Genomic DNA, 27,598 nt, shown 5'->3' with positions numbered 1-27,598 from the left:
AATCATTAATACATTGTATAAATGATTATAATGATTTCAAGCAATAATCTGAGGAAGGGCTAGAAGCATGCTCAGGAAGACTATAAATCTCCTTCCTCCAGGCTGCAGGCTAGCAAGTGGGCTTGCAAGGGGAACCTAAATGAGGGGGTAAAGCGCGGGGCCTGAGGGCAACAGAGGAGGCTCACAGGCTCTGCAGTAAACACAGCCTGTGCTCTGACCACAGGGAGATCATTCTGTTAGAGACGTGCCTAAGTGAGCAGGCATTCTACACCCGTGCACTACAGGAATGGTGTTTTCCCGAACCTAACTATTTCTGCCCCAGTCGGCAGAGCTGCAGCTGGCCTCTGTCCCTCCATGGAGTTGTCCCTCACACTCCCCAATCTATGCTCATGGCTTTAAAGATTTAGTTATTCATGGTTCATGCCTATAGTCCCAGAACTCAGGAGCCTGAGACAGGAAGATTACTGCAAGTTGCAGGCCAGCCTGAGCTGTAGTATGAGACCCTGTCTCAAAAGTACCTGAATATGCAAATATGTAAATAAACAAATCAAAATGTCACTGCATTACCTAGTGAATAAATACAGAGAATAGGCCATCCTGGACATGTTCCGGCCGTGTTGAACGATCTCATTCTCTTGATGCTCCCACTTCTCAAGTTCACAGTCAGCATCGGAGGTGAGCAAAGCGAGTTTCAGCCCCAGCTTTGCTATCTTGGCTTGCTCCTACAAACACATTTGATCACACATCTGTCGCTATTGATGCAATCTTACAGTCTTGTTACACAACCGAAGAGCTTACCTCTGAATCAGGTTTGTCAGGCTTTAAGGATTTCAGGTTTGCATTGTTCTTCTGTGACAATAAAAAAATTAGAAAATATTAGTATTTAGTTGTGAGGAAAGACGGCAGTAACAGAAAACAAACGAACTTGTGAGGGACCCTAACTTGACCATACCCAGCAGGTAGTTAAACTGCAGTCAACCACACTTGTAATATTCTACTAGGTGACTTCTGCTTGGGGAAAATCAGCAGTTGGGAATTCAGGTCCAGGGGAAAAGGCGAGCATGTCCGGCAGTCTGTTTTCTGTGCTGCTGGCTGCTCTCCTCTTTTTCACAAGGTCTTTAGGGCCTCAAGACAACACCTAAAATATTCTCAGAATCCACTGATAATGCCCCCAAAGCTCCCTGGCCTCTGTTATAATAAAAATATTGTAACATTTGAATGATTCTGGTAAAATGCCTATTAAAATTAATGACTAAAGGTTCTGCAAGTACTTTCCTGCTAGGTATGACGACAATCTAATGGCTTCCACTCTCTGAACTCCAACACCCTCGTCTCACTGCCAGCAAAGTTGCTAATCCTGAACCCAAGTTATCAAGGCGTTTCACTTTAAATTTAGGATTTCACATGAACCAGTGCTCAATGGGTTCCTATTTTAGAAAGAGCACGTTTGTTTTCACATAACTATTGGGAGCTCAGTGCGTTTCCTCTAGGAGGGAAGAAACCTATCACAGTTGGATCACCAGACTAGTCCAGAGATACATACCTATTCTTGTCAAGAACAGAGAACCACAATGTGACTACCACTAACTACAGCAATGTCTCTTTGAAATGTTTATTAAAAAGTTCCTTGGAGATGACAGCCCACAGTGAGAATTTCTCCTTTTCAGAGACATGTTAGGAGCTCCATAGTTATCTCAGGAGTTCCAGAACAGAGAGGGCCAGTAGAAGCAAACTGGCCAATAGCTGGAGAAAGCCATAGGTCCAGTGAAAACACATATCCAAATTACACACACACACATGCATGCACGCATGCAAGCACACTCACAATATATTTACATATGTATATGCTAGATGTGAATTACAGTTAAATAAATATTCATGTACCTATCTAGCTTAAGAAAAAAATCAAAACTTTTAATTTTTTAACTTTATTTTATGTGCATGGGTGTTCTGTTTGAATGAATGCATGTGCACCATGTGCATGCCAGGTGCCATTGGAAGCTGGAAGAAGGTACAGATCTCGTGGAGCTGGAGTTATATTTGTAATATAGATGCTAGAAATTGAACTCAGTCACTGTGTTTACTAAGCCATCTCCCCAGCTCTCATCACTAAACTTTTCAAGTACATATGCAGATACCCCTCAACTTAGTAATGGGTTACAGACTGATAAACCCATTATTAGTTGAAAATGTATTAAGTAAAAAATGCTACAGTACAGTTAGAACATTTCCTTGCTATGCATGTAAGACTCTTGGTTCAGTTCCTCCTCAGTGTCGCCAGAAAGAATGCATCCAGAACAGCTGACCCATGGGCACAGGACACTGTGGAGCATCGGTTGTGTTTTTTCAGCTTCACACCTTTCCCTGGAAGCTGCCCCTCCCTGGCATTGCCCAGCACTGTGAAGAGGATCAGAACATTGAGGGCGAACTTTAGAAAAGATCAAAATTTAAAGCATAATTTCTCCTCAACATGTGTGAGGTAAACATGTATAAGTTAGGGTCCATCTGTACATGCATGTCTGCACACGTTTGAGGCAAGAAGGGCAGAAAAGGAGAGGAAGACAGTCATATGCCACCTAACAACATTTTCGTCAGCAACAGGCCAATTTACAGTCGCGGTCCCATAAAATTATGTCTAGGCTCCGGAGAGAAGGCTCAGTGGTTAAGAGCACTTGCTGCTCTTGTGGACAATCTTGGGTCCGTTCTCAGAACCTGGAGGGCAGCTCCAGTTGCAGGGGATCCAATGCCCTCTATGCACCAGGCACACATATGATGCACATTCATACATGCAGACAAAACTCACATACATAAATCAATTTTTTTTAAAAAATATGAATTCAAGACATCCAAGAACATCCTCTGCTACATAGTAAGTTCAAGGCCAACCTGTGATGAATGATCCCTTCTCTAAAAAAGACTACTAACAAGGTCATAGCCACCTTAGGTTATGCCAGGTACTCTCTGGGGTTTTCTCAAAATGATGAAATCACCTGTGACAAATTTCCCAGACCATGTTCCACATGACACGACAGCTTCCTGATTTATATAAACATACACAAGTTGTACACACACACACATGAGCACGAATAAACACAAATATATGAACGTACACATATATACACGTGTTCACATGCATACACACACAAGCAAGAATACACACAAACAGATACACACATGTGTATACACACACATACAAACATGCATACACACCACATGAGCAAACAGTATCTTCCTTACATCTGAACACAAACATTCTGATATTTCCAATTAAAGACAGAAGCATAGAGAGACAGAACATCAGTTTGTGTAGAGAAACTGTGCTACTATGCACATGCGTGCACACACGCAAACACAAGCCTGTGCTCGTGAGAACTGACTCCTGAGCATCACTTGGTCTTTCGTCCCTTCCTTGGTCTAGTAGATCACAAAGCAATCTGTGGAGAAAACTCAGCACCTTCTCAATGCTTTGAGGTTTTATTCCTTATCTTTATTAGACTTTATTCCTTATCTTTCTCATATCAACTAGTTGGGTTACATGGTTTTTATTTTTTACTAATTTAATTGCAGAAGTATTTAATTAATGTCAGGGGGAATTGCAGAAAAGGTAAACAAACCATCTTTTTAAAATAATTTTATGGCAAGAACACCAAGACTTCCTGGGTGTATCTCCTGAGCACATTCTTATTTATTTACTTATTTTCTAACTTACTTATTTATTCATCTATTTATTTTTTGAGGCAGGGGTTCTCTGTAGCTTTGGAGCCTGTCCTGGAACTAGCTCTTGTAGATAGACCAGGTTGTCCTCGAACTCACAGAGATCCCAGAGATCCACCTGCCTCTGTCTCCCGAGTGCTGGGATTAAAGTCATGCACCACCACCACCCAGCTCAAACTATCTTTAAAATGTGGCCATAGGGCCAGCATCATAGTTCAGTGGGCAGAAGCCCTTGTTGCTGCCTGACCTGACAACCTAAGTCTGGTCCCCAAGAACCACACAGTGGAAAAAGAAAACCGACCCCTTCACACTGTCATTGGGCCTGCACACACCAACCAAGGCACATGCTCACAACAACCCCACCACCCCCAGAAAAATAAGTGTAAAAATGAACAAATAAAAATGTAATCAAGCCTGCCACCTGGTGGACACTATTGGGAAGTGCAGTTTGTTATACAAAGCTGAAGACTTCCAAATATAAATAGCATGAGACTCAAAAATTTGCTCTCCAAAAGAGCTAAAATTTTCTTAAAAATAGAGTTAGCTGTGCTACATTCAACTAAGGAAATGGTTCCTATTTTGAAACAATATTACTAAAGATTGGGTGGGGGTACAACCTACTAAGTTCCATAAAATCTTCCTTTCATTCAACCCATTAGGGTCTGAGCTGTCTTTTTCTGCCATTTCCCTCAGCTCTGGGGATGGAGTCCGGTGCCTGGTCATGGGCGGCAAACGCTTTCTCAGGGAGCAACAGTGTGAACTGTTGCTTTTCCTATTTCATTGTTGCTGCTTTTGTCTTTGTTTTGTCTTGCTTTGGGAATCTGTCTTACAGCCCAGGCTGATATCGAACTCCTGATCCTCAGGCTTCCCAGTGCTAGGGCTCTAGGCGTGCAGTCTCAGCCCCAGCTGTGTCTTTGATTATCCTAGACTATTTCATAGAAGCCCCAACATACAGCACTTAAGACAATCAACACGTCTTCATTTGATTAAATACAGCAGGACGTTATTGGAGTCAAGGTGGGTCAAAACAGGAGAATTAGAAAAAACATACTTCCAGACTGTGTTGATGATAAATTAAGGCACAGAAAACAGTTTCCAAAAATTCACAAAATGATTCTGCAGTTTTATATTTGATTTTCCTTCTGCCTCTGCTCAGTTTACAAAAGTATTTCAGCACGGACCCGTGATGAGTGTGTGCGTGCGTGCTTGCGCGCGCGTGCGCGCACAAGTGCCCAGAAAAGGGTGTCTGATACTGTTAGGCTTCAGTTTCAGGGGGTTGTGAGGCACCCCACATGGGTACAGAGAAGCAGACTTAAGCCTTCTGTAAGAGCAGTATGCACTCTTAACCACTGCGCCATCTCAGCAGCTCCTGTCAGAAACTCTGAGGATTCGCTTGGCATCCGTTCTCATCTCCACACCAGTCATTCCCGCTGCTATTACTATTCCCAGACATGAAAGTCTTATTACCGATCATGTTACTGTCCGTACTGTCTTCTGACGCCATGTATTCATCACTCTGTTTCTATTAATAGTTAAGAAATTCTCTCCTCTCTTCATTTTCTTTTTATGTAAGGTTAAATATGTACTATCTAATGTAGCAGCTGTTACCCACAGCACAGCCAACCTGATTTAGGGTGTGGTATATGTGTAAAATACACCCCAGATTCTAAAGACTTACGACAACAAAGAGGCTAGAAAGTTTTCTACAGTCCCATGTTGAGCTGATAATGTTTGGGATATACCAGGAATGAAATACTATATAAATACTATATAAAATCAACTTCAAAAATTGCTTTTTCTTTGCATAGCCACCTTAATTTTTTATTAGGTATGTGTCTGAAAGACCATCCTGTCTTTTTCAGTGATGCAATGATTCACCCAACTAATGTTTTGATTATCCAATTTGGGCCAGACAGTTCTAGGCACCAGAAACACACAGCAATCAGGGTATTTTCAGCTCCTCCCCGTGTGGTTCACCATTCGACATCATTCCCACCCAGTGCCCGGTGTACCACCTGGGCAGCAGAAACTGATCCAGGGGCATCTGATGGCCGGGCACATTGGTCTGTTCTGACCTGTTGTGTGTATTAGACACCACAGTCCTTTCTTTATGACTGGGGACATGGTTCTAACTTCATGCTGGGCGTAGTCTTACAGTCTTACGTCTTTCGCTTTCTCATCTGCCACCATGATGTCGTCTCACTCAGAGGCTGCTTCTGCAGGCTGCTTTAACTGTTTGTTTTGTTGTGTCCCCCACCCCGCTTCTGAAGTTTGGCTATCAGGGTACTTGATTACTTAAAAAAAAAAAAAAACTAGTAGTCATGATAACTGATATTTTTCCATAGTCTCTGTTTTCTAAATATCCTGCATTATGTTCACAATTATAGATGTCATGTTATTTAGAAATGAATCTCAGAGTTCACCAAAATAATACATGGGTAATGTGATGTTAAAAGGCTATCAGCCAAAAGCTAGAAATTTTAATTCCTAAAAGGGGTTTTAGGACCACTGTACAGCTAACTTATTCCTCTTTATTTTCTTTCCCATGGGCATGTTTTTGCCCAAGTAGAAAGCATATAAACATTACTATTTTGAGATAAGGTCTCCGCTGTAGCCCAGGAACTCAGTGTGTAGACCAGGCTGCCCTCTACCTCACACAGACCTGCCTGCCTCTGCCTCCGAAATTCTGGGATTAAAGGTGTGCGCTACCAAATGTGGCAACGAATGTCTACATATACAGAAAATAATTCCAACATTGCTTTGCAAACTAAACCAAAGATATGAACAGAAAGCCACTTCCCACTTCGCAGATTCCTTTATCCTCTCAACCCCCAAAGCCGAGCACAGATATTAAGGTAGGGCCACATGGAGGCTGCTGCCCAGAGCAGTGACTGCACAGTGGACACTCACTGTCCACTTGCCCCCACTGCTGAGGGAGGTGACTAGCAACGGGCAAAGAGAGCACAGTTGAAATGGAAGCACCCAGGGCTCCTGTACTTACCATGGGCTTTGGAAGCGAAAGATGGTCATACTTCTCTCCTGCAAATAACACACATCACTTAAGAACTTTTTCTACTGATACAGTTTTATTATTCACATTTAGCTTTTCAAATAACAAACAAATATGTCAGTTTAGTTGTGATAATGCAGACTGTTGATTACATGTGATTCAGATATGATAGCATGACTGGGCTTGCAAACATGAAGACTGTCAACTCCTGCATCTGGGCACCTACAAGCCAGAGCTCACCCCCGAGTAAAGGGAAAAGGAAAAGCAGGTGTCATAGGCACTGACTTCCATTTCCTGGCAGCCTCATTCACAGAGATCCTTACAGCAGCCCACTACTCCCAAAACCAGAATCCTCTCATCAGGACCAGCATCCGTGCTTCTTCCCTTCCTCTACATACCAAATCACATCATCTCCAGCTCACCTCACACTGTGTGCTCACTCGGGGACAGGACAGAAGAATTAAGTACAGCACATGGGGTGGGGGCTGTGAAATGGCATGCAGCATGGAGTGGACAACAGGAAAGGGAGGACATTGCAATCTGCATTGTCCACTTCACCCTGCCCTGTCTGCCATCTTCCTGGCTTGTAGATCAGTTTACAATGGATGATTTATTCATGGTTTGCTTTGTCTGTTTGTTTGGGACAGGGTTTCTCTATATAGTTCTGGTTGTCCTGGAACTGACTCTGTATAACAGGCTGGCCTCAAACTCACAGCGATCTGCCTGCCTCTGTCTCCTCAGTGTTGGGTTTGAAGGCATGGACCACCAATCCCAGCTTTGACTTCTTCTTTAAAGTTAGTCTGTGATAGCTTAGGCAAGAATTTAAGATAAGATTTGTGAAAGGATAAATTTTAAAAAACAAACCAAATAGCGTAAAGAATTAAGATTAGAAATCCACATTCACCCATGTTGCTACTTTTCAAATACACTTAACACTAACATTTTATTTATTATTATTATTTTATTTATTTATTTATTTTAGGTTATTTGAGACAGGATTTCTCTGGGTATGAGCTTTGGCTGTCCTGAAACTTGCTTTGTAGACCCGGTTGTCCTCAAACTGACAGAGATCCCCCAGCCTGTCTCCTGCCTGGCTTAGCATCAACATTTTAGTGAGGGTGGGGGAGTCAGTTCTTTGAGTGTCCTGATCAGGTTTTTGGGTCAGTTTGACACAAGTTACTTTTGGTCATGATATTTACCACAGCAATAAAAACCCTAACTAAGACATTTAGTAACCATTTTTATTTAACAGAGTATTTTAGTTATAAGTAAAGAAAATGAGTGAGTACAAAGTTTTAAAAAAGATTTGAAAAACAATTGCTGAGGTTTTCGGTTGTTGCTTTTGCTTTGATGTTCTTTCTTGTGGTAGGGATTAAACACAGGACCTTGTACCAAAAAAAAAAAAAAAAAACTTGCACCATACAGTAGTGTTTGCCACCTGCTCGATCCCTGTATTCTCTTAGGTTCTTATTCATTTGCTAATCCAATATAAAAATACAAGAAACCACAGTGTCTGCGCCACCCAAAACCAACTACAGAATTCTGCTTGAACCCTAGCCTGTCTAGTGGCTGGTGGGAGAGGACAAGGAGCCATGTGTGTGAGCACAGCAGCATCAGTCAGCAGGCAGTAATTTAAAAGAATATTTCTTTACTTTATGTGTGTGAGTGTTTTCGCTTCATCTGTCTGTGGATCACACCTGTGCCAGTAGAGAGTGTCAGATCCCCTGGGACTGGAGATGCAGATGGCTGTGAACTACCATGTGGGTGCCGGGAACTGAACCAGCGCTCCATTCTAGAGAGAAAAGTGGCCAATGCTCTTCGCTGCTGAGCCACCTTTCCAGACCAATACACCAGCAATTTTTTGTTTGTTTGTTGTTTTGTTTTTCAAGGCAAGGTAGCTCTGTGTAGCTATCCTGGAACTCATTCTGTAGACCAGGCTGACCTCAAATTCACAGAGATCTGTCTGCCTCTGCCTCCTGAGTGCTGGGATTAAAGGTGTGTGAAATTCAGCAGAGCTCAACAATTGTGTTTTATGAGTAAGAACGGCAACAGTCACATTATACAGTTGCCCACTCTGATCTACTCTAACTTTTTGCTTTAAGGTGGAAACTTGAGGTGTGAAAGGACTTACCCAAAGTCACAAAAACAGCAAAAAAGAAGAAGAAGAAGAAGAAGAAGAAGAAGAAGAAGAAGAAGAAGAAGAAGAAGAAGAAGAAGAAGAAGAAGAAGAAGAGAAAGAAAGAAAGAAAGAAAGAAAGAAAGAAAGAAAGAAAGAAAGAAAGAAAGAAAGAGCGAGCTAAAACACATTGTAAGCATGATGGGCCAGATAATGTGTGTAGAACTTCTTTTTTTTTATTTACTTATTATCTATATAATGTTCTGGGCACCAGATCTCATTATAGATGGGTGTGAGCCACCATGTGGTTGCTGGGAACTGAACTCAGGACCTCCGAAACAGCAGTCAGTTTTCTTAACCTCTGAGCCCTGTGTAGAACTTCTTTTGTTTTGTTTTGTTTTGTTTTGTTTTGTTTTGTTTTCCAAGACAAAGTTTCTCTATATAACAGTCCTGGCTTTCCTAGAACTTTCTCTGTAGACCACTAGGCTGGCCTCAAACTCATAGAATCCACCTGCCTCTGCCTCCCAAGTGCTGGGATTAAAGGTGTGCACCACCACCGTCTGGCAGGACTCTATTCTTAACGGACTGTTATATTCAATTGTCTTTTCTAGACTACTCTGAGATACTAAGCAGAAAACTAAACAAGGATCCAGGTTCCTGATCCTTGATTATTTGTTCCTTGCACTGCCCAGGCCTAAGATCTCGCCAGCCTTCTGAAATGGCTTTGGAAAGAGAGAACCCAGAGCACAGCTGTGAGCATTTGTCACAGAGCTCATCCCTTCCCACTAGAAAACTTTACAGCCAGGTAGATTTACCGCCCTACTAACGAGTGGGAGGGGCTGAGACAACCTCACCCCTGGCATCACGCAGACTCAGTGAGAATCTCACCCCCTGTGATTGATTGAGACACTGCAGAACTCACTCACTTCTCTAACCTTCCACTTCTCCAGTGACAAACCCCAGAAATACTATGTCTTGTGGGTTACTAAGAAGATTGAATGTGATAGGTACACTTCTGGCCCTTACCAAACTCCCAATAGACAGCGGCAGGGCTGTTTGCACGGTTCTATTATATAGCTGCACACCTCTCGATGACCACGTTAGCGTGGTTGCGTGTGTCTGGAGTCATTCTGTTTCAGGCTCCTTTTACCATTCTAATTTCCACTGGAAATTTGACCCAGCATAAGAGGGGAAAAGGTCATCCTAAATTCTTTTTTAGACAAATAATAGAAAAGAAAGACCACAGTGCTGATCAAACACCATGGCCTAGAACCTGAGGATCCCAGACACAAAGAGAAAGTCTGCTCAGGCCCTCAGTGGAGGGATCAGGACAAAGAGAGAAACCCAGATTCACTCTGCAGTCAGCTGATGGTGAGCTTGCTGACCCAAAGACATGGAAGGAAAACGAGGGATATAGAATTCCCGAATTTTTAGGTCAGTCAACATGTATCCTATGTGTTAATTTTTAACGAAAAACATTTAAATACTCATCTCCAATAAAAATATTTAATTTGATGTTATGACTTTAAATAACATTTTAATTTTAAAAAGGCATGCTTTAACGCTAATGGAAGCCATTCATAGGGAAAATCTATACAGACAGACAGACAGACACATAAACATAGATCATCAGGCAAGGGATGGTGGACAGTAATCAAAACTACCAGTTGACATTAACACAGAGTAATAATGGTGCCCGTCCAAAACACTGTGCAGTACCAGCTTACATGTTGTACAAATACCAGTCAGCTTACCCACCACGGGCAGTATCCCAAGTTTACGTAGTCACCAAGGAAAGAGATTCCACCCAAGCAAAAGGGAGGCATTTGAGGTTAAATAATTACATTCACTTTTTATGAATGTAATAGAATTAAATCAGAGAATTTCTGTATTGTACAGTGCTTTTATACTAAAATTAAAAAATAAAAATGTAAAAGAAACAAAATTCTGGTTTGATTTCAGTAAAAAAATTAGAATGCCAATTTGGATATCAACTACATTGCAGTCTAATAAAATTCATTGATTAGATACTAAATAAAAACAAAACAATACTTATTTTATTATTTTTATGGGAGACATTTTTTTTTACAAAAATAACCCAGCTGGGGGATGGAGAGATGGCTCAGTATAAGAGGGCTGACTGCTCTTCCAAAGGTCCTGAGTTCAATTCCCAGCAACCACATGGTGGCTTACAACCATCCGTAATGAGATCTAGTGACTTGTTCTGACCTGCAGACACACATGCAGGCAGAACACTATATAGATAATAAATAAATAAATCTTAAAAAAAAATAACCCAGCTGGAGTATATAACATGATAAGTTTATACCCACGGCTTATCATTAAAAACAAAACACTAAGACAGTTACACTAAGATAATACATAGATAAAAGCTGAAATATTTTAACAAGTGGACAGTGTCTCACCTCGTCTTCCTTCAAACACATCATTGATCTCCCGTAGCAGCGCTGCCATGTCGCTAATCTGAGATTCCCAAGCCTCACAAAATACGTCCAGATTTTCCTTCGCAATTTTGCTGGATGGATGCAGCGTCAATGTTTCAGCAGCAGAAATGATCTAAATGGACACCGGAAACACGGGTGCAATCTCTAACCTCTCCGTCCTTTACTGCCGACTTGTGACATGGCTGATTCTGGTTATCAGTCACTAATAGCATGAAGTGTCATCGCTTAACTTGAGATAGTTACTCTGCATCCAATGGAATCTTATTTTAAACTAACACTGAGGCAAACACTGGTTTTGTTTTGTTTATATTTTTTTTACTTAATAATTTTATGTGTGCATGCTCACAGTGATGTGTATGGGGGAGGTCAGAGGACAGCCTGCCAGGTTGGTTCTGTCTGTGTGGTCCTGAGGAAGTCATCAGACTTGTCAGCAGGTGCCTTTACCCACTGAGCCATCTAGTTGGCCCTGATTTGTTCTTTTACAACCAGTGTCCTTAAGAATTATTAAACTGAAATGTATTTTTGTGGCTTGTTACATACTGATATCTGTTGTGGAATATTATTTTAAGATGTACTACATTAAAAAAGATGTGCTACACTCATTTATGCTGTGGAATATTTAATGATGCAAAGATGTGTTGCATTCTTTTATGTTGCATCTGTTTAACTCTGTAGCTGTGTTTCTTTGCCTGCCTAAAACCCCCTTTTGATCTAATAAAGAGCTGAGCGGACAATAGCTAAGCAGAAGAGAGGGGTGAGTGGGGTTGCCAGGCAGGGAGAATAAGTAGGAGCAGAAATCTAGGCTCAAGAAAAGGGGAAGGAGAGAGAAAAGGAGAAGAGGATACCAGGGGACACCCACACAGCCAGTCACAGAGTAAGAAGGAAAGGAAGATATATAGAATAAAGCAAGGTAAAAAGCCCTGAGGCAAAACATAGTTAAAGAGAAACAGGATGATTTAAATTAGAAAAGCTGGCTAGAAACAAGCCAAACTAAGGCTGGGCATCCATAAGTAAGAATAAGTCTCATGTATTTATTTGAGAACAGGGTGGTGAGCCCCCAAAGAGTAAATATAACCAACAACAGGTATCTTTCTTTGTAAGTGTATGATAGGGACCTGCATTGCAAACAACTTCAATTAAAATAGATATAATCTAGCATTTCAGTTACTTGAGCCAATTTCCAGTTTGGCAGAGAACGTGATCCGGTGGGATGGCAGCACGTTCCGGAACATTACCAACAAACCCCCAGTGTCCTTGTTTCTCTCGCAACCTTCCCGCTCGCCTCCCCCACAGGTGTTACACAGTCAGCACACGGAGAGAAAGAGTAACCTGCCATTTCCATACCTGCTGGCCAGTCACCAGAAACGTCTCTTCAGCATGTATGCAGGTTATTTCAAGGGGTTCCGTGCCAGACACATGCCGCAGCAATCGACACGTCTACAAGAAAGCATGTCTACAGTTCACCTTCCGCACCCTTCCTTCTTATAAAGAAAATGAAGTTTACAGACCTAAGAATGAATTCGTGCATGATTGAAGGCCAAAGCAGGAGAACACAGGGAATACTGTACTGTTCTGCTTCCTCTCTGAGCGAGACAAGGTGGACACGAGATGTTAGAACCACGGGGAACCTTTAAAAGGTCCAGCAGAGCGCATGCGTTTGCTGTGTCTGGCTCCGGAGTCCCACTGTGAAACTATCAATTATCACAAGTGACCATTCTCTCAGGGCTGATCCCATCAGGATCAATTAGTTCACACACTTTTTTTCTTTGAGATAGCAATGGATTGGGTAGACTGGTTATAAAGAAGCAGAAAGCCTCCTTTAGAGAGAATTAGTGAACATCATGAGACTTAAAAAGGAAAGTTTTAAATTTGTTCAGTTCATTAAAAGGTTTGTTACAGGTTTCCTAAAGTTAGTTTTTCTACAGCAAAAACATTTGGTTAATACATCGAGCAGAACCAAATATATCAAATATATCAAATAAAGGAAATATCCACTTTGAGAATGTCCCTTAGAGGTTGCCAGGCTGCTATGTAAGCAGGTAAAGGAGAGAAAGCCAGGTGCAGGGACTTTCTTACCTGTGAGGATTATTGAACAGGATACATGATAATGTAAAGACTGTATTTGTATGTACCAGCAGACAGATTGCACAAATACATGTATGATTAAGCGCTTTTCTTTTCCTTTTTTCTTTTCTTTCTTTTTCTCTCTGTCTTTCTTTTGTAAACTAGCAGATATATGGTAACATTTTTAATAGGTAGAAGAATTAGATTATCAATTAAGATGAACCGGAATGATATAGCAAGTAGCAGGTGACAGCACTCAACAGTGTTGGGGCAGAGTAGGAGAGGTTCAGGGAAGGGACAGTGTCCTTCCTGTCTTCCCTATCCACTCCCTCCCTTCTCAAACCTTCCTCCAACCTTGGGAGGCTCCCTTGGGTTGTCCATAGCTGGGTTTGGCCAATGGAAAGGTAATAAAAGGATTTCCCTTCCATGTTGATTCAGTCACCTTGGGCCGACTGTGTGCCTGGTCCAAACTCTATTGCCTGTCAGGGAGTTCTCAGAGGAGCTTCAGGTTCTGCCTCCCCTGTTAACTCGGGCTGGCCCCGTCCTCACTGCTCACCTACTGCGCCCCATTTAGAGCTGCCCACCACTTAACCCTGAGCCCAGACCTCTTAGCAAGCACTGGTCACAGCATCCTAACTTCACCTCTGTCTTGCTGAGAATTCACCAAATTCAAACAGAAACTGCATTACTTCACTGCGCTACCCCAGATTCTAATCTGAGAGAACAAAGAAAAGATTTAAAATGTATTTTGAGGTTCCAGCATATTTTATTATTTTAGAGGCCAAACTATTATAAAAACAGGATAGACATGTTACACTTTTCAGAGTCCAAAGAGAAAAGAGGAGAAGGCTCAGATGGATAAGCTCGCCAAAAACCATATCTGTTAATATTTTCTCATAATTTCCCTATTGTATTGAGAACTACACGTTTTTAAAAAGCAAGTCTGTACTCACCTCGACAAGCTGTTCTTTCTGCTCGGAGAGTTTACAGGCATATTCAGCCAACGCTTCCAAATTGCCTTCTACTCCAGTAAGTTTTAATGCTTTTAAAACCCCATGATCCGCATGGAATTTCAACAGGTCGGCAGCCAGCTGCATCGCTGTATGATGAAGCTGCAAGTGAGGGTGAAAGGCAATCAGGGCAGGGAAATAGACAAGAAGGTTTGTGAGCAAGCGCCTGAGAAGAGCTGGAATAACTACAGAAGAGAAACCCAAAACAGTCCACCTGACCTGCTCACAGTGAAGCATCCCCTGTGCCCATCTGCTCACAGTGAAGCATCCCCTGTGCCCATCTGCTCACAGTGAAGCATCCCCTGTGCCCATCTGCTCACAGTGAAGCATCCCCTGTGCCCATCTGCTCACAGTGAAGCATCCCCTGTGCCCATCTGCTCACAGTGAAGCATCCCCTGTGCCCATCTGCTCACAGTGAAGCATCCCCTGTGCCCATCTGCTCACAGTGAAGCATCCCCTGTGCCCATCTGCTCACAGTGAAGCATCCCCTGTGCCCATCTGCTCACAGTGAAGCATCCCCTGTGCCCATCTGCTCACAGTGAAGCATCCCCTGTGCCCATCTGCTCACAGTGAAGCATCCCCTGTGCCCATCTGTTCACAGTGAAGCATCCCCTGTGCCCACAGAAGTTGGAATACTGGGAAGCATCTTAGTCCTCACACCAGCAGGGTGACGTCAGTTCACCCGAGTCACTGGTGCCGGCAGCACTGCTGTGTGGAGAAGCCTGGGCCCTTCTTCATTCTCCTAGCAGCGAGGTCTCTCTCACACAGCCTCTCTCCCATTGAAGCGCTTTGACTAGCGACAGAGACTGTGAGAGGTAGAACACTATTCCGAGTTTACTGTCCCAGGGGTGGAAAGATGGCTCGGCAGCTAAAAGCACTGTCTGTTCTCCAGAGGATCTGGGTTTGATTCTCAGCAGCCACAGGGCAACACACAGCCATCTGTAAACCCAGACCCAGGAGATCTGTCACCCTCTTCTGACTTTTGCAAGTACATGCACACACTGGTGTCTAGATACACACGAAGGCAAACACCCACAGACAATGTTAAAAAATTTTTCAATATTAAAAACAAAACCCTAAAGGAAGATTACTAAAGGAAGTACACATTACTAAAGGAAGATCTAATAGTGGTCTATAGTCATTACGTACTTTTTAGGGGGGCTAATAGCACAGTTCAATCAAGACCTGAATTTAATTCCCAGTGTGGAATAAAGAAAAACAATATTAGTGGCAGAGCAGCTCCACAACGTGCACAAGGCCCTCAGTCCAATTTCTAACATTTAAAAAATTATTTCAGTAGATTTCTGAAAAAGCATCCCAATGAGAGCTAGCCAACTCAGTACTAGATAAAATCTTATTAAATACCTGCCATGACTGGACCCCTGACAAGCAGGACCCAGTGACTGCTCTCACAAGGGAACATTCTGTGTGTACCTGTTCCCCAGAACTCTACTCTCCAAGAACTCTGGGTTCTGGCAGGAAGAACATATGAAGGACACCACAGTCCTCAAGCTGTGTTTGACGTAAGTGTACCTCATTTTTATCTCTCACTCATACTAGGTATCTTTGCACAGATGAACTCTGAAATCCTGTGTGTGTATGTATGTAAATTATATGGCAGATGGAGGTAGCTTGGGATTTGCCAAAAAATATAAGTTTTAATAAAAGCATTATTTTAAGAAAAATTTGACTTTGAATTAATCCTGTTAGAAGCAATTTCCTTTCGCATGGAAGTAACTGGATGTCAACTCAAATGACAGGACTTTGGATAAAATAAACAGTGGAGCTATCCGCATTTATCAACCAGTAATAATAATAATCAGAATAATCACAGCCAGAGAGACATTAACATTTACTTTTCTATATAAACAAAATGTCTTAGAAGAATTTAAAAGGACCTTGTTTAACCATCAGTGGCTGAGTGATGACTTGCCAAGGTCTTCTAGCTCTTAGAAACATCCTGAGGACAACTCACTAACAACAAAAGAGACAAATACTCTGTCCTGCCTGCAATGTCCAAGGGCAGCTTTCCACAAGTCGGGTCTCTTTACCCTTACAAGAACTCAAGGTCGATGTGGCAAGTCATCCTATTGCCAAAGGAACTCATCCTGCACTCGTAATTCAGCGTTTCAGCATTTAATTAAATCTTAATATGATGAAATCAAACAGTTGGGGAAATCACATCCTTCTAGATTTAACAGGAAGTTTAAAGGAAATCTCAAGAGAACTGTCAGCCTCTGGTTAAAGTGTGAAAAAGATCACCTATAGACAACAGAAACAAATGCCCAGAACCCAACTTCATTCTGCAGAGACTTGGACTAGCTTCAAAAACACAAAAAAACAAAGAAGAGATAAGGGTGAGGAGAGGCTTTTGGGAGGATGGTCTGGAGGGAACAATTTGATGTGGAGTTGTAGTATTGTGGTGTAGGAACACAGAACTTCTGAAAACCTCCAAAAATCATTCATAAGAAAGAATGAATGTCAGTGTACTCTATCCACAGTATGAAGCCACCGTGTGAAGGCCTCTGTCACTGGACTATAGCTCAGGGTTAGACTGCTTCCCAAACATGCATAATCCTCAATTCCCAGCGTTGCAAAAACAAACAACAAAAACTGGTTCCAAATTACTGCACAGAAGAAGGACACACGTCACAGAAAGCTTTCCACCCTCAACTTCCTGTCTTCTCTACCTGTGCCACAGCCTGGCAGAAACAGTACCAGCAGCCACAGCACTGACAAAGGGAAGAGATTCTGTGGTCCACAGGAGTTCTAGCAGGGGTGGGGTGCTGTGGGATTGTGAGGAAGTCCTACAGGCACATGAGATGTCGACGCTGGAGGGAATGCTCGGACTCTTTCACTGAAAATAAGCCAGGGCTTGAACATCTCACAAAGGGTCGGACAGCAAATATTTTGGCTTTGCAGGCACAGGGGCTGAATGCAGCAGCCCAGCTGTGTGTTACAGAGAGAGAACAGTGGATACAATGTGCACAAATGTGCAGCGTGTCCACAGACAGCGGGGACAAAGCCTGAGTGGCAGCATGAGCAAGCCTAGCTGAAACGTGACCATATGACTGTGCCATTGCAAGTGCCCAAGTCAGTCACAGATAACACATTTTCATTCCGGAACACGGAAATCTCCCCAACTCAAGAATATTTGAAAATTTCAATGAGGCATAATTTACACACAAAATGCTCCCAGTTTAAAAGTTCAGTTTGGTGAGTTTTGCAGACACATAAGCCCTAGAACTCCCACCACACTCAATATTCCAACTATCTCCATGGCTCCACAGAGACCACCTTTGCCCTTTTGCAGTAAATATCTCACATTTTCTGAGCCCAAGAAGTCATTGATCTATTCCTGTCATTAAGATTCAGTTCTTCCTCATCTAGAACTTTTCTAGATGGAAGCAGAAGCTTGTTCAGTCTTGTGTGCCTGGTTCTTACACTGTTTTGCGGTGCGGTCTGTGATTCATCTTATTTATTGCTGTGTTGCTAGGAAGTATTTGGCAGAGCTATCATCAATTTGGCTACCAATAACCCTTGTGGCTGGACCACATGAGCCACACGTAATGGTCCCCAGCCACTGTGAGGAAGGCGGCTGTGCCTGTTGCTGTGTGAGCTTTGAGAATGACAGTGTTAATAAGTGGTGACTTCACACTCACGACCAGAAAGTTGTGGCCACAGGAACATACTAATGTGCATGCGCTTCACATGTATCCTACAGCATGAGGCTGCGGGTCAAACTCCTTACCTCCTTCCTCAGCTCGTTGAGACTATGGCTGACCCTCAGTACGGTGAGCTCCAGCTCCTCGGCTGCACTCTTGGTCTTGGTGCTTTGCTGAAATGAGAGAAGTATGCATGTCACATGGCCTTCTGACTCTGGTACTTCAGTTCAGCCATCACTACGAACTACGGTACATTTTAATACACTATAACAAAAGTATTCCTGCTTGTTTTTGTGATGTTATGACTCAAACTCATGAGGCCAAGTGCTCTGGCCCTGAGGTATACTCCCAGACCTGGTAGAAGTATTTCTTTAATTTACGTGTTGACCATCACAGTAGGACACAGAAATCTGTGATTTCTCTCCACTCTTTATGTCCAAATCAGTGCAGCTACTTACTGTCACTGCTTTCTTCTAAATTTCACAGCCTTCTCCTCTTTACTGCCAAAACTTTAATTCCTTATTTCCAGACCTATGCTACCCTTCTACTTACCTCCATTTGCTGTGAGCTATATTAAATACTTCATGATCTAGCCTAGATTTAGGAAATAAATAAAAGGTGCCAGAACATGCTTTGGCCTCTGTCCTCTCCACCCCTGCTTCTGCAAGTCACTGCTGAGACTTGGGACAAGCTTCCTGTGTTGTTCGCTGCTTCTCGAACAGCCTCCCGTGTTAAAAGCATGCCAGCCACTCAGGTCTGGACTGATGGAGTCCGGTAGACTGTGTGAGAGTGACAGATACCTCTGCCGGCCAGCTAGGTCCATCCTGATCTCCACTGTGTCTAGACCTCGACGAGCATTCTAAAATAGTCTGCGAAGCAGCTGTCAGAGGAAGGCACACTGCACATCTGAATGGCACCAGCAGCACATTCCAGGGACCTCTACTATGCTCATTTCTCTGCTCGCCACACTAAAGAGCATTTGAGGAGGAGTTTTCTAGAAACGAATTTGGCAGAAGAGTGGAGGGGACAGGGCAACTATAGTTGGTGATGATGATACAGAATCCAGCCTGAGTAGAGTCAGCAGCCTGAACATGGCAGGTGCTGGGAGCCATATGGAAAGCATAGTTTTGCCCACTGGGATGGAGGAAAGGGATACGACACACTTGTCTTGCACTAAGCAAACTTATAGTACTATTGCTTGTGTTACTTTCCACACCTCTCTAATGATAAGCGAGAAGCTATTGCCTAAGATTTGCTCTAATGAACAGGGTCTTACAGCTTGCATCCACACCGAAACGAACTGCTGCATCTCTGCTCTTGCCTGAGCAGACAGCTCCAAGATGCGCTCCCTGTGCTCATGGCTGGTGTAGGCAGAATCGGTGAAGTCCTCCACACGCTCCAGGATGACTTCCAATGCGGTAGAAAAGTTCTCCTTGGACTCAAAGTAAAGATTCTCCCGAAGAGCTTCAATATTCAACTGAGAGCAAAAGGGACAGAAAATCCATCTCAGTATCCCCAAAATGGGCTACAGGTTCTAACAGAGTCCCGGAGATGTACTGGGAAGTCCTCCTTATGCAGTGGACTCTCTCCACTGCTTTTTCACTCCCTGTTCAGACCTCGATCGTCACACAAGGCCAAGGGGCAGTGAGACAGAACGATACCATGCCCTTCTCGGCTCTGCTCATTATGGGTGTGTAACCCTTAGCATATTAGTAACCTTCCAGGGCCTTCGTTTTCTCATCCAGTAAATGATGCTGCATTAGACAATGCTATAAGGCTCTCTGCCTGGGATCAAATCCCAGCTCTGGTCCTGAGGCAACAAGTCCATCCCATCTCTGTCGCTCAGTCTTCCTAACAGTACCCAGAAGAGAATGGACCCCAGGAGTCCACACATTTAAAGCACTTGGACTGAACGGGCAGAGTGAGGGCTCCAAATGTTAGTAGGATTTCTTCAAGAGCTGTAATCGCTGTATTGCTATTGTTATTGATACAGTCTCGATGTGTGGACCCTATCACACAAGGACGAGCAGGAATCCCAGCAGAGACTGTATGCTACTGTGATTATTCTGCAGAAGGCTCTACATGGAGAAGTCTAAACCAACAGCTCAACAGCGCTGCTGCCGTAAACAAGGACCTGTGTTGTCTGTCAACATAATCCTGAGCCCATGTCACTCACTGTTAGGCTTCCATAGAACGGCATTACAGTAACAAAATATATTTGATTTTTTAAAATGTGCATGAGTGATTTTGCCTTTGTGTACATATGGACCCCACGTGCATGCCTGGTGCCCAGGGAGGCCAGATTAGGGCATTAGATCCCCGGGCACTAGAGTCACAAACAGCTGTGAGCTGTCATGCAGGCGCTAGCAAATGAACTCATCCTCTGCAAGAGCAGCCCGCGCTGTCACCACTGAGCCAGCTCGCCAGCTCCTGAGATATATTGCTTCCTGTGAGAACCACTCTAGTTGTTAAATTATGTGTACGGTGCTCGTGTGTGAGAAGGAACACACATGAGTATGGGTACCCAGGGAAGCTAACACAGTGGATCGGAGTCCCTGCAGCTAGTCACATGCAGCTACGAGCTACCCAGCACGGGTGCTGGGAACCTCACTGGTGCTCTACGAAAGCAGCAAGCACTCTCAAGTGTGGAGCCATCTCTCGAGCCCCAGAAGAATCATCTACATCATCACACCAAATATGAACCCTATACATAATGAAGCTCTCCCAAAGGAAAAAGAAAAAAGCAAAAACCGACTCTTGACTCTTACCTTCAGTTCTTTAATTCCAGTAAAAAGGCTGACAGATGAGCTGTCGGTCTCTCCGTTTGGTTTGCACTCAGTCACGATCTCGATGACCTTATCCAGGGCCACCCTCATCCGGCCAAACACTCCTTCTTTGTTTCTATGGGCTGAGTCGCAGCTGGGATGCCTGAGACAGGTCTTCAGAACAGTTGAGGGGTTTAGTTTAATAACAACTCGCATCGTAGCACATGAAAATCTTACAGAGAACATGCCATGCTAATAAAAATGGTTCTTTACCCAAATCTCCTGGCTCCCCGGCTCCCCCAGCTGCCTCTCCTCACTAGTGTGGAAGCAGGATGAGTAAAAAGCGACAGCAAGGTTAAGTGAACGACCAGAGAGAAAAAAAGTTGTATCTTCAAACATCAACAGTAAATTCATCTTGACTTCAATGATGGGAAAACCCGACATCTTTATCACGATTAAAACTGTTTTATAAAGCGCTGCATCACACATGCAAGAACGAGAAAGGACTGGGGAACAATGAACGAAGTGACAGATGACCGTGGCTGCATCTTTCATGATGTAAATCAAGGTCTACTCCAGGTTCTCTGCTTTTGTGGTTTTGCTCATCCCAGCGCATCAGTAAATGCTCACAGAAGAAAGGGCAATTCTCTACCAACTCCCATGGAGACGTTTACCAACTCATCTCCTAACTGTACCAATTGCTGTTTGAGAACACATGCTCCTGGCCCATCATTTCACAAAAGCAGAAATAGAAAGGAGAAGCCATGAATTCATGGAAGAAACCAACGGAGGTTGCATCCTGCATACTCGACTAGTTCTGCTTAACCAATCCTGACTTGGCCAGCTTTTACTGCGTTGTATGGCCTAGCTCTGTCCACAGTATTTGATCCCTGTCTTCTGCTCAGCTGCTGAATCAAGGCGGGCTCAGATTCAGGAGCTGGGGAAGGAAGGTTAGCATTCATAATAAACATATTTGACTTGGTTACAGTTTTCATCCCTTCAAAAATGCCAAGTAGGGGAGGCTGGGGGTGAGGCTCAGTGGTGGAGCACATGCTTAGCAGGCACGAGGGACTGAGGTCAGTCCTCTGCATGAGAAAAGAACAAATGAAATAAAAATGTAAATTTCCGCATTTGCTGTATGTGCTCAGGTTCCTCTCGTCATTGACTGACGTGAGTACCACAGAGGCGCTTACCTTTGAAGCCGTGAGGAGCATCATGGTGCCCTTTTCAAGAACGGCCCTCGCCACTGCCATTCTGGCCTTTTTCTTTTCATCTTTCAAATCCTAAAAAGGAAATTAAATCACTGGGTAGTCTAAGATCATATCAGCAACCTGATCTTTTGAAAAGTCATTCACTCCACAACAACAATGTCCAAAAGGCCTATCCCACTGTTCCGTACAGATAAAAGAGGAGACAAGAATGTTTCCTAAACCATCACTGCTTTGGTGGAAACAGTCACACCCTTCACCCTCGGTTTCACTCTCTGAGGTCACTTACCTGCAGTCCACATGTCTGTGTTACCTCCGCCTCCTCCCACACCCTCTAAATCACAAGTTCCATGGGGCAGGCTTCCTTACTGTTATGTCCCCAGTGCCTAGAATACTGCAGTTCCCAGGAAGTAATGAGAATCTTCTGTGCAGGAAGAAAGCAGCTAGCTGATGGCTATTGTCAGCATATTCTGACCAAATTAAGAAAGAAAGGTCTTAAACTCTGGAAACAAATACTAAGAAAGTGAACCAGGCATAGCACTTACCAAAGCCCCAGCGGGGAGAGTGCCTACTACCCTCTACCTGACGATGAGTCACATGTAACAGATACTTCTGCCAGGTGACATGCTGCACGCCTTAAATCCCAGCACTAGGGAAGCAAAGGCAGGAGGATCTCTATGAATGTGAGACAGCCTGGTCTACACAGTGGGTTCCAGGCCAGCCAGGGCTATTTGTCAGCTGAAGTGCACAGTTTAAACGAGTTAATCACAGTCTTACTGGACTCGGGAGAAATATTCTCTATACCAATATTCTAGAGAACAATTTGATTTTTTTCCTTTGATTTTTGACAGGGTCTTGCCATGTAGCACAGGCTCCCCTAAACAGCCTAGGTTGGTCTCAAACTAATGGTGACCCTCCTGCCTTAGAATCCCAAGTGCTGGGATTATAGAACTAAGCCACCATCCTGGTTCCATGCCAAATTTCTAATGACATATCAAAATAACAGTGGAAGTTTCCCAACTGTGTGGCCAGCAGGAAACACAGCTGAAAGAGCTACACGGGCTTTGGAGTCTGAGTCACATTACACTCGCCCAAGTTATCCAGAAAATGTTAGATGATCAGCTGTTATAAAAACACTCAGGCTAATAATCTTGATAGGGGAAGGGTGTGGGGAGGGCAGAGGAAAAGGATGATGAGAGAAAAAGAAATGAAACAACAATTTAAAGAACAATGGTGACAGAGCAGAAAAGGAGACAAGGTGTTACACAGGTAGCTTTTCAAAATTCACATTACATTTATTTGTTGGTTCTGTGTGCAAGTGCACATACATGAGCATGCCTGTGTGTCTACGTGCCTTCTGTGCCTCCGTGTGTGTGCTCACACACACGCATGGCTTGCGAATGTCATAGCATGCATGTGGAGGTCAGAGGACAACTTGCAGGAGTCAGTTATTTCCTTCCACCATGTGGATCCTGGGGATTGAACTCAGGCAGCGCCTTTACCCACCCAGCCATCTTGCCAGCCACTTACGCATTCAACTGTTTTCAGCGACAAATACTGCCCCCCCCCCTAGCCTGTCATTTTCCAGGCCAATGTCCACCTCCCAGTTGCAGCTGCAACCAGGAAAGCTCATGTCTAAAACTGAAGGAGTGGCCTGAGGGAGGAGGCCCAGATCTCAGTACCACAGGTCAGGCCTGCTGACAAAACGGATTCATAAGCAAAAATCCCAACCAGAAAGAGCCTGTCCTGACATACTGTGATCTTCTACCTCCCCAAACTTAGAAACACTGGTCTGAGTTGGGGATCGGGTCCCAAAGAAAAGACTCCAAGCCACAGCTGAAGAATGACAGGCTTTGGGAACAGATGTAACAAATTCCATCCATTTGCAGTGACCTTAAAAAACTCCCTTCATCTCGGGTCTGGTTCCCTTATGTATAAAACAATAATAACAATACCCAGTGTGTGGATGCTCTGAATAGCAAATGCAATCATGTGTATTAAATGCCTGACATAATACAGCCAGTGCAACTAGAACAAGGCATGTGTTCTCAACAGTAATCTAGTATAGTAAGTAAACAAATATACAGAGAATGTTCTACAATTACACATACCAATTCAGTTTGTCTGCCGAGCGCTGATAGAACAGTCAAATGGAACCCTTCACGGAAGGGAAAGCTGGGCATTCCACACTGCCAGGCTGTTCCCAGCGCAGGCATTATTAATTGCCATATATGTAAAGAAAAAGACACATCAATCTACTGCATACCGTGGATTACTTATAGAGGGTTTTAAGACTAAGATCTTAGATACAGTGAATAACAAAGTCAATTCAAGGGATTAAAAAGATTGCATTTCCATCCAAAGTTAAAGGTACGCATCTATCTGAAGACTTTTCAATGTGCTAAGTACATACATTTTGTCTGTCTCCTGTTAGATGTGCAAACTCCACCATTTCATTTCCGAACTGGCTGAATATCTGAACAAACTCCTGAAAGCTGTTTACTTTCTCTAGTCTCTCCATGGTGGCAAGGACCTGCAAGACAGAAATTATTTTACTGATAGGAGAGAAACACGATCAGACCGAGACTTCCAGAGCTGAATGGAGCGAAGGGAAACAAGGAAGGCCCTAAAGTCCGTGGGAGAGTTGAGAAAAAAGAAACACACACACACACACACACCACACACACACACACACACACACACACAAGCATGCATGCACCCATAAACACGCATGCATGCACACACACAAACACACACATGCATATATATACACACAGACACACAGACACAGACACATGGGCACATACGCGAGTGGGCATACACACACACACACACACACACACACACACACACACACACATCAGAGAAGGGCCTCTGAGACATAAAAGCTGATTCAATGGTTAGAACCACTTAGGGAATTGACTTGGTTTTAGGATAAGAAGATGTGGATTTATTTATGTTATTGACTTCAAAGGAAGAAAATAATGACTAAATAGGGCTTAGGGAGTTAAAAAGCATCTGCAGGTGAAAAGCAAAGGGCAGGCCCAGCACAGAACCAGCTAAACCTCTCGGTTTAGGGACTGCACTGGGGCAAGGAATTCTGAAAAGACAAAGCACACTACCCTGGGTGAGTCTGCCTTTCTAGGGTCTCTTAGGCAGGTCCCTGACCATCCCTATTAGATTAACCCTTAAAGGAGGAGACAAGGGCATGTCTCTACCTAGAGGTAGATTCTGTCCTTAGGAGGGTCTCACTGTGACATAGGCTGGCCTTAGACTCACTATGTTGTAGCCCCATAGTCTGGGCCTGAACTCATGGTATCCTCCTGTCTCAGCCTCTCAAGAGCTGATATTACAGGCATGACAGCCAACCCCCAGCTCAATCTTACCTTTTAATAATAGTGTACCTCTTAAGGGGCTTCGTGAAGGCTGTGTGATCACCCCTGAAGGTAATGCCTGCAGTGACTTACCGGCCTTTGAATAGATCCCGCCCTGTGAGGATCCCAGCTCTCACATGAATACCCTGGGGTCTGGGTACAGGGACCTAGAGACGCCCTCAAATCATGTCTGAGCATAGCAGTAATAGCAGTTCTGCCCATTCTTTGCTTCTTCATACCTGACTTCATGAATGAGATCTTACGTTGTATATTTAGGGTTTTGTTTGTTTGTTTGTTTGTTTTGTTTTTTAACACACAGTCCCTAGCCTAGGCTGACCTCAAACTCCTTATGGAACTGATGATGACTTTGAATTTTTTTCATTTGAAGTATTTATTGGTATATGTGTGTATGCATTCACATGTGTGAATAAACTCATGTGCAGATGCACATGTGTATACATATGTGAAGGGCAGGGCTCAATGTTGGGCTGTTCACTAATCCCTCTATTGACTGAGGAAGGTCCTAACCCTGGAGTTCACCTACTTGGCTAGTCAGGGGATGAAGAGATGTGGTGTGGGAGGCCCTTCTGTCTATGTGTTGCTTTTATTGGTTAATGAATAAAGAACTGGCTTGGCCTATAGCAAGGCAGAACTTAGTTAGGAGGGGAAAACTAAGCTAAATGCTGGGAGAAAGGAGAAGCCATAGAGTCTCATCTGGAGACAAATATGCTGAAACTTTGCTGGTAGGCCACGACCTCATGGTGATGCACAGATTAATAGAAATGGGTTAAATTAATATGTAAGAGTTAGCAGATAAGAAGCTAGAACTAATGGGCCAAGCAGTGATTTAATTAATATAGTCTCTGTGTGGTTATTTTAGGAGTCTAGGCAGCCAGGGAATGAACAAGCAGCCTCCTTACTGCAGAGATGAGGCAAGCCCAAAAAATCTTTCTTTACAAAATACCTTGTCTTAGGCATTTTGCTATAGCAACAGAAGGTTGAGAGCAGTAGCAATAAGAACTAAGAACGCAGTGAGGAGAAGAGAAAAAAAAAAAGAAACAGAAACTATACAGGGCATTGAACCAGGATTAGTGGAACCCCAGTTCTGAAAGAAAATGGAAGGGAGGCATTCTACAGAGTAGGGGGTTAGCAATTCACAGTCGAAAAGCAGTTTAGATCAGTCAGGAGCTGTTGTGTAGAACAGATCAGCTGCCAAGAGGCTTTGGGCAGTGGGGCGGGGGTGAGGGGAGGTGTGGGGAGAGAAGAACATGGCCCTGTGCACAGAACAATCAGCAGAAAATGAACGCTGTTCCCCTGACATGAGAGATACGGTAAACAAATGGAAACAGATTTTCTGATAGTTTTTTTTTTTTCTAAAATAACTACTGAATTTTGGCCAGAGCAAGATAGGTTAGAAAAACACAGATATCCTGCTCTTGTTCATTTTTAATGAGGCTCTGGAGGACATTTGGCCTGCTAACCTGCCCAGGCGGCTCAGGAAACACACGCAGTTCCATAGATAAGGAAGACAACATACTGAGCACAGCCTCCTCTCAGAAAGACAGGAAAATCGTCCTTTGTCTGCCACTCTCTCTGATTTCTTTTTCTCTTTAACCTTTCACTTTTTGGTTTGCTTAGCATACCTGGGGGTTGGGGTGGGGCCACAGGCTCACCCTCAGATCCTACTGAGAGGATGCACCTCCTCCCTGGCCCATTTGATTAGCCTCCACCTCATCTAGGGGAGCACCAACAGAAAGCTGGCGCTTGGTTCCCAGTGCTCAGGAGCAGGGCTGCTGGCTATGGGACAGCAAGAGTTTAGGCCCATTCTTTAAGCTTTGCATTCTTTAGAAATATTTAAGGGCTCTACACATGGAAACTTTATATCTGTGGATAATTACAGTTTCAGATATTTTTTTAAAGACAGGATCTCATGTAGCCACTTCTAGGTAGCTGAGGTTGGCCTTGACCTCCTGATTACCCTGCCTCAGTTTCTTCCCCAGTGTAGTGATTGCAGGTGTGCATCAGCACACCCCATTTTATTATATGGTGCTCAGGGTTGGAACAATGACCTAGTGCAGTGCGGCAGACAGTGACTTACATTTGTTTACCTTATAAATGTTACTTTCTGATTGGACAAGAGGACTGAAGTATTCGGGGTATTTGTTAACTAGGTCTCTACTGCACCTACAACATCAGCTTAGCTTTCC

The 27,598-nt window shown here is 43.6% G+C and overlaps 1 protein-coding gene across 1 annotated transcript in view; it reads right to left on the bottom strand.

Moving 5' to 3' along the window:
- Positions 1-27,598, bottom strand: part of Ctnnal1 (catenin alpha like 1) — a 53,793-nt gene that overhangs the window by 5,529 nt on the left and 20,666 nt on the right. Inside the window, exons 4-14 of the mRNA XM_048420235.3 lie at positions 24,431-24,550; positions 22,003-22,092; positions 20,813-20,983; positions 19,321-19,521; positions 18,131-18,217; positions 14,323-14,481; positions 12,650-12,742; positions 11,267-11,417; positions 6,716-6,753; positions 799-849; positions 568-722 (exon numbers count right to left, since the gene is read on the bottom strand). Coding sequence (XP_048276192.3) covers positions 568-722; positions 799-849; positions 6,716-6,753; positions 11,267-11,417; positions 12,650-12,742; positions 14,323-14,481; positions 18,131-18,217; positions 19,321-19,521; positions 20,813-20,983; positions 22,003-22,092; positions 24,431-24,550 — 1,316 coding nt within the window. The remainder of the gene's footprint in view (positions 1-567; positions 723-798; positions 850-6,715; positions 6,754-11,266; positions 11,418-12,649; positions 12,743-14,322; positions 14,482-18,130; positions 18,218-19,320; positions 19,522-20,812; positions 20,984-22,002; positions 22,093-24,430; positions 24,551-27,598) is intronic.

The sequence above is a fragment of the Myodes glareolus genome, chromosome 16, assembly GCF_982192425.1.
Source record: "Myodes glareolus chromosome 16, mMyoGla1.1, whole genome shotgun sequence".
Taxonomy (NCBI): domain Eukaryota; kingdom Metazoa; phylum Chordata; class Mammalia; order Rodentia; family Cricetidae; genus Myodes; species Myodes glareolus.
Note: the sequence above shows the minus strand (reverse complement) of the source record. Positions and strands in the feature narration are given on the sequence as shown.